The sequence below is a fragment of the Sprattus sprattus genome (assembly GCF_963457725.1).
Source record: "Sprattus sprattus genome assembly, chromosome: 4".
NCBI classification, from domain to species: Eukaryota; Metazoa; Chordata; class Actinopteri; order Clupeiformes; family Clupeidae; genus Sprattus; species Sprattus sprattus.
In genome coordinates this window covers 26,260,001-26,267,500 of record NC_137923.1, presented here as the reverse complement: position 1 = coordinate 26,267,500, position 7,500 = coordinate 26,260,001, and the positions used below count along the sequence as shown (strand labels likewise).

General features: G+C 44.0%; 1 protein-coding gene across 1 annotated transcript in view; it reads right to left on the bottom strand.

Moving 5' to 3' along the window:
- Nucleotides 1-7,500, bottom strand: part of tle2c (TLE family member 2, transcriptional corepressor c) — a 21,657-nt gene that overhangs the window by 9,733 nt on the left and 4,424 nt on the right. The window contains exons 2-3 of the mRNA XM_080836667.1: nucleotides 5,763-5,860; nucleotides 2,499-2,562 (exon numbers count right to left, since the gene is read on the bottom strand). Of these exons, the coding sequence (XP_080692793.1) occupies nucleotides 2,499-2,562; nucleotides 5,763-5,860 (162 nt within the window). The remainder of the gene's footprint in view (nucleotides 1-2,498; nucleotides 2,563-5,762; nucleotides 5,861-7,500) is intronic.

Here is a 7,500-nt window from a genome sequence, read left to right as displayed (position 1 = left end):
AACTCCACAGATGTCAAATAATGTATGTAGTAACATAATTTGACACTAAAGCTAACTCTAACATTAATCCCACTTCTAAAGGCAAGAATACGCTAAATGAACAGAGACAGCAAGCGGTAGACCCCCTTATGGACAGTGTACACGTGTATTTGTTGATAAGCTGAAGGACATGAATGGCAGTAGCCAAAGAAGCATGTAGAGCAATTTCACAAAATTTGACACAAAATTGACTTGGCATATTTGTATTTATGGTGACATTGTTGATTAATGCTAACCTAACCAAAGAACACACAAAAAAAGAATGACACATTTTAATTTAGCTGAAATACTGCTTGCTTTTACAGCCCATATACATTGTTTTCTATGAGTATGTGTAATCTAATGAAATGTTGTCTGCGCCAGGTTTAATATACAGTGTAATTTATTACAATCTAGCTGAGTTAGGTTTTCAAGGTTGCAATCTTCCAAGGCTAATTATAGTGAGATTGCCAAAGACTGATCACATTTTTGACGTGAGATTAATTTATTTGGATGATATCCTGACACAGGACAGATCAATGACTTTTGGCATCTGGAAAAACTACAAATCTCTGTAAGACAGGGATGACATCAATAAGGTGACAGCCTCCGTACATTTTTTTCATACATAACATTGGTAGGGATGTTTAAAACTAGCAAGTCGACAACTTCCCTAACACAGCCAAACATCAAGCAAGTGCAGTACAAGACATATCGGCTTAGTCCAAAAGAGAGAAGGACATCTTGGCATCTGACTTACTCTCTCCTTTTCTCTTCCTATACTCTGACAAAGTCTACCTCGGTTTCTTTGTCGCCTCTGTCATGATGTCCATACAGAGAACACTGCACTAGCGTCTTCTTATAGCTAGCACATGGGTCTAGTTGTTGATGCATGAGGTGGTGTCATTAAGCATTACATAGTTCTCACAAGAGGTCTCACGCCCTGTACCCCAAAGTTACATAGTATAAACCATGAGCACCAGGCATGGCACTGGCATAGACGCCATTCTCCATATTACAAGCCAGTGTAACGCCAAACTGATTTTGAAGCTGTTATTTTAAGGTAAAATTGTTGCATAATGTTACTTTAAATTCCAAAATTACTTTGAGTACCATTTGCATGACATTAAAGCTAGTTATCTAACTGAGGTTACAGTCTCCTCAAGTGATAACATTTACATTTAGTCATTAAGCAGAAGCTTTTATCCAAAGCGACTTAAAGGATGTATACACATTTTACATTTACACTGATGGCACACTGCACATCAGGAGTAATAAGGGGGTTCAGTGCCTGGTTTACTAACAGGATTGCGCCCATTTCAGGCGTAAAATAGCGGGTGTAAACATAAAATGGTATTTACAAAGGAGGCGCATTTGAGTAGAAGCGCAGATTACCGCTGAGGGGAGGGTATAAGGAAAAGTGGGTGTGTGCCGCAAAGAGAGGCGTTAAGTGCGCCTAATTATGTATTCCGTGGTATTTACTAAAACTGCCTGGCGAGAGTGCGTCTCAAATTTGCGGGATAATTATGCGCCTCATAAAAGCACGTCTTAACCAGGAAGCGCGTTTTGATTGAGTCTGAAAACTTTGATATGGCAGCAGTTATTAGAGCAAGGCGAAGACACAGACAAAGACAACGCGCAGAAAGATTTTTTTTCCAATTTCCAAATTGTAGAGCCAGAGCAGCATATTCATTTCACCTTCCATGTTTATTTTGACGTTATAACCCAAATAAGTGCCAAGGCAACCGAACGTCTGAACTTCAGTTTTCCCTGCCCTGTCCACACTACAAGTCCAGTTTTCAAATGTATCCGCCGAGGGCAGCGTTTTTGAAAAGCATAGTTTTCAGTGAATACACCGTTTTCGGGATGCTATGGGCAGTTAACTTGGCTATTAACTATCCTAGCTATCTCTATCTTAGGGAACCATCTTAACAGTTTGCAGTTGCCTGTGTGTGATAAACTCATGTTAATATGTGTAAATATGAACTTGTGAACATAAACTCGTTAATATGAAGCTGCACAGGCACACTGAGGGGCAGCCATAGCAATCCAGAAACTCAATGTTCATTGAAAAGTTTAATTGCCCAAAATCAGCTCACCAATAAAGGACAGTCATGAACTTAAAGTGATCACAACTTTTAATGTGGACGGGAGGGCTAAACGTAAAAATATTTATGAGATCCTATATTTACCCGGGTTAGTTTGCTGAAACCTCGTCAACCAAAAGCTCTAATTCTAATTTTAACTCATCATCCATGGTGGCAGGAAAACGCAGGCTAGATTAAGCTGCGGTCGCAATGTTAGTAAATCAGGCCCTCAGTGTCTTGCTTGAGGGCGCTTCGACAGAAGATCGCAAATAGCAACCTTCTGATTACTAAACGACTTCTCTACTTCCTGTACCACTGTCGCCCCTGATTAAAGGTAGACAGGTATTAGAATCCGTCTGGGTTAGCAGCAGAAGTGCATCAGAGCAGGCTTACCATGATAGAGTGCCTCTGCATCTCTGTCTTCTCACTGGCCAGCTTCTCATACTCCATCTTCAGGCTAGGAGCACAAAACACACACATGAATTTACAACCCCAGCCACACACACACAGACACACACAAACACAAATTTACAAACACACACACAGACATTAATTTACATGCACACACACGCAGTCACACACATACACACACGTAGTAACCCCCACACTATAGGTAAACATATATCCATGCACACACATTTGCACCCACACTGCCATACACACACACACACACTGAAATCTTCATATCCATACACACACAAACACTCACACACACACGCACACACACACACACACATTTAAAGCTACACTTCCATGCGCACACACAAATTCATGCACATACAGGGACACATGAATTAATGCACATGCCCTGCCTTCCACATACACCCTCCCCCCCCACACACACACACACAAACACAGACGCAGCACACACAGACACCCATACACAAACGCTTGCTTGCATGCCCAAGGAGACCCACCTGCCCTTTGACACATTTACGCAGTGAGATCAGTACACACACACAATGACACTTCTGTGGATGTATGCACAAAACACCCACATACAGCCTCACCTGCATCCCGACCCAACCCAACACATTTACTTACATACATGCATGTATGTGCACACACATGCACACACACACACATGCACACACACACATGCACACACACACACACACACACACACACATGCCACTGACACCAAGGCACATAAATGCAGGTGCAGACATTACCACTATTGCTACCTTAGAAATGCACTTCAAACACACACAGTGCCTCTCCGCTGTATGCTCAGGGCTTCCTTTAAAGCCACACTAAGCAGTTTTGTTTACATTTCTAAGGTATTTGTAAAGGCAACATCCCTGCACCCATTAGGGTCCATGATCATGTAAAGAGATTAACAAATATGTTGTTCTCAGGCCCTTTTCACTGTGTGGTTTGTGCTTTGGGTCAGAAACCGCAAAACAAATTGTAAGAACAACTTTAACAGTGAGATGTCACCACATACAGTACTGTGCAAAAGTTTTAGGCAGGTGTGAAAAAATGCTATGAACTAAGAATGCTTTGAAAAATGTAAACAATAAATGTTTATTTTTTATCCATTTACATGGTAAGACTGAGCACAGCAACAAGACACAACGTAGTTATACTGCATCAGCAGGGTTTCTCCCAGACAAAGATTTCAAAGCAGACAGGGGTTTCAAAATGTGCAGTTCCAGCTCTTTTGAAGAAGACGTTGAGGATCGTAGATGCAGTGGTCAGCCAAGGAAACTTAATGCAGCTGATGAAAAACACATCAAGCTTATTTACCTTCGAAATCGGAATATTTCAAGCAGTGGCATCAGCTCAGAACTGGCAGAAACCAGTGGTACCCAGGTACAGACATTTACTGTCCGGGGAAGTCTGGCCAGAAGTAGTCTTCATGGAAGAGTTGCAGCCAAAAAGCTCTACCCCGACAAGGAAACAAGGCCAAGTGACTGAACTAAGCACGTAAACATAGAAACTAGGGTGCAGAAACATGGCAGAAGGTGCTCTGGACTGATGAGTCAAAATTAGAAATATTTGGCTGTAGAAGAAGGCAGTTTGTTCGCTGGAGACTGGAGAGAGGTACAATAATGAGAGTCTGTAGGCAACAGTGAAGCATGGTAGAGGTTCCTTTCCAGTTTGGGGCTGCATTTCTGCAAGTGGAGTTGGAGATTTGGTCAGGATGAATGGTGTCCTCAATGCTGAGAAATACAGGCAGATACTAATCCATCATGCAATACCATCAGGGAGGCGTATGATTGGCACCAAATGTATTCTGCAGCAGGAACATAACCCCAAACATACAGCCAATGTCATTAACAACTATCTTCAGCTTAAAGAAGAACAGAAAGTCCTGCAAGTGATGGTATGTCCCCCACAGAGCCCTAATCTCTACATCATCGAGTCTGTCTGGGTTTACATGAAGAGACAGAAGAATTTTAGGAAGCCTACATCCACAGAAGATCTGTGGTTAGTTCTCCAAGATGTTTGGAACAATTTACCAGCCGAGTTCCTTCAAAAACTGCGCAAGTGTATCTGGAAGAATTGATGCTATTTTGAAGGCAAAGGGTGGTCACACCAAATATTGATTTAATTTAGAATTTTCTTCTGTTCCTTCACTGCATTTTGTTAATTTATGAAGAATTGATGAAAATAAACTGTTAACACTTCCATTTTTGAAAGCATTCTTAGTTTACACCATTTTTTCACACCTGCCTAAAACTTTTGCACAGTACTGTATATACCTAAAATATAGTACCAAAAAACATCAACTACCTGATATCTGTGTCTACTGGCTGTTAGTTAGCTAGTTATCCTGCCAGCTGTAGACAGAACCTCCATAATGCCTTAAATCTTTAAATATGACTTAAGTGGTGGAGAGCTTTTCGGCCTAATCCACATTCAGGTCAACCAACCAAAGCCTAGCAAAACACACACTATCCCCCTAAAGCCCCCTCTCCTCCTCCTTCAGTGCATGATTATTAACCTGGCCCAAACTTCACATGATGCCAGCCAGCATACAGCCCTGATGCCATAAACTGCAGCTCTTCTGGTATTAGCTAGAGCGGGTCTGTGTGTGACGTAAATCCCTCAGGTCTGAACTGTTTACTTATTCACCAGTGTTCACACTGCCCAGGAGAGCAACACACACAGATAAGGGTACACTGTAACCGAATGGGTCACACACGCACAGATAAGTGTACACTGTAACCGAATGGGTCACACACACACAGATAAGGGTACACTGTAACCGAATGGGTCACACACACAGAAAAGGCCTCACTATAACCGTATGAGGCACGATGAATTAAAAAGAATGAAAACTTGAATGCTGAGCTGATCTGGTTTTCTTTCAGGCCAGTCCCTGACAAATCTGGGCCCCAAAAATCAAGGACTGGACTAAATCACAAGGGGAACCATTTCCACAAAAGCGGACCCCTGGCTTGTCATATTTGAAATTGTCCATCTGACAATAATGCGGCCCTATACCAGCCCGACTGGTCTCTGTGCTGTGAGATTTTAACCACACTTCGCCTGTGCGATACTTGCTATTTGTCATACCTGTGATACTGTCCCACAGACTATAGGTGATGCAGAGTCTGACTTACGATGCTGCCACACGTCACCTCCACAATTGCTGGACCTCAAACTTGTCAAACATCACTTCTAACTTCACCTGTGACCAGGTCTCACCTGTGGTACTGGGCCTGGAAGAGCTGGAACTCCTCTTTGATGCGATCCAGCGTCTCAAGCACAGTGAACTTAGTGTGCTGCCCAGGCAGCAGAGGAGCCTGGGAGAGAGAGGGAGAAAGAGAGGTGAACAAGAGAGAGAAAGAGGGAATGAGAGAGAGAGGGAGAGATAAATGTTAATGAATGCATACATATAACGATGCAATCTTTCCTAATACCAAAACATTTTCTCAGTTTTTTGATTGGTGAGGAAAAATTGCTTTTAAGTATTGACTGCTGGTGGTCTAGAAACAATCTTTCAAACAAAACATTCCCTCTCTCTCTCGCACTCACTCACTCACTCACTCACTCACTCACTCACTCACTCACTCACTCACTCACTCACTCACTCACTCACTCACTCACTCACTCACTCACTCACTCACACACACACACACACACACACACACACACACACACACACACACACACACACACACACACACACACACACACACACACAGACACACACACACACACACACAGACACACACACACACAAAGAAGAACATTGTGGGCAAACATTCAAATACTCTCACATAAGCAACCCATCAAACACAAACAAAGTGCTATGGCCTTGGGCTGTCTGTCCCTGAAGTGCTACCCTCCCTACACCAGGAATGAGGAGGGAGGGAGAAGGAGGGAGGAGGGGGGAGGAGGTAAGGAGGTTAGGGGGGAGGCAGGACCCAATCAGGGGCTCCTCTCCAACTGCTCACAGCCTGGACCGAGGAGTGGGTTTCTGTTCTGATCCGGAGGTTGTGTACAGGACTACCTGCACAGTCAGCTTATGGCAGGACTGCTCCACCCCTGCAGATGACTGGGCCTGGTTCCTCTTCCAGAGGTTGCAGACAGGTTCCCCCAAACAGTGATCTGACAGCAGGACCTGTTCTGTGCGCCTCGTTGCTGTTCTGAGATGCCTCTGAACCACACTGGGATAGGCTAGACCTTAGACAGGGAACCACTACAAGAGCACATCCACACTGCGCTTGCATTAGCATCAGTAGCAGCAGTGGTGCTGAACTGTGCAGTCAAAGGCTTCAGGAGAGGCACTCAGATTTCCTTTTCGAGCTCTGATGACAGAGTATGGCTATGCTGCAGGGTGACAAGATGTATGGAAGTGAAGGAGAACATATGCTGTGCCGTCAGTTTTTCAGTGCAGGAATCATCTGGGGGACTCGGGAACTATTTAAGGCAACTTTTGGCTGGTCTGATGTTTCTGATAGGGTAAAACAACAGAGGCGCAAAATCACAGTGACATTAACCAAGCAAACAACTCACACCTCACACCTTTTATGGCACTAAGCAGTAGTTTACATAATGATCACGGTTCTTGCACTCTGGTGAAAAGAAAAGAAACCTGAAAGTTTTCAGTTCCCCAAACTATGTTTATAAATGGGTCTAAACAGGGCAGACAAATATAGAGTGCAGACTGTGCTGTGTACAGAAGGTCACTGTGCGGTGTGTACGTTAGGTCTCTGTGCTGTGATGTGCTGGGGTGTAGTCTCCAGCAGGTCTCTGCGCTGTGGGTGTGGGTGTGGGTGTGGGTGCAGTCTCTAGCAGGTCTCTGTGCTGTGGGTGTGGGTTTGGGTGCAGTCTCTAGCAGGTCTCTGCGCTGTGGGTGTGGGTGTGGGTGTGGGTGTGGGTGCAGTCTCTAGCAGGTCTCTGTGGGTGTGGGTGTGGGTGCAGTCTCTAGCAGGTCTCT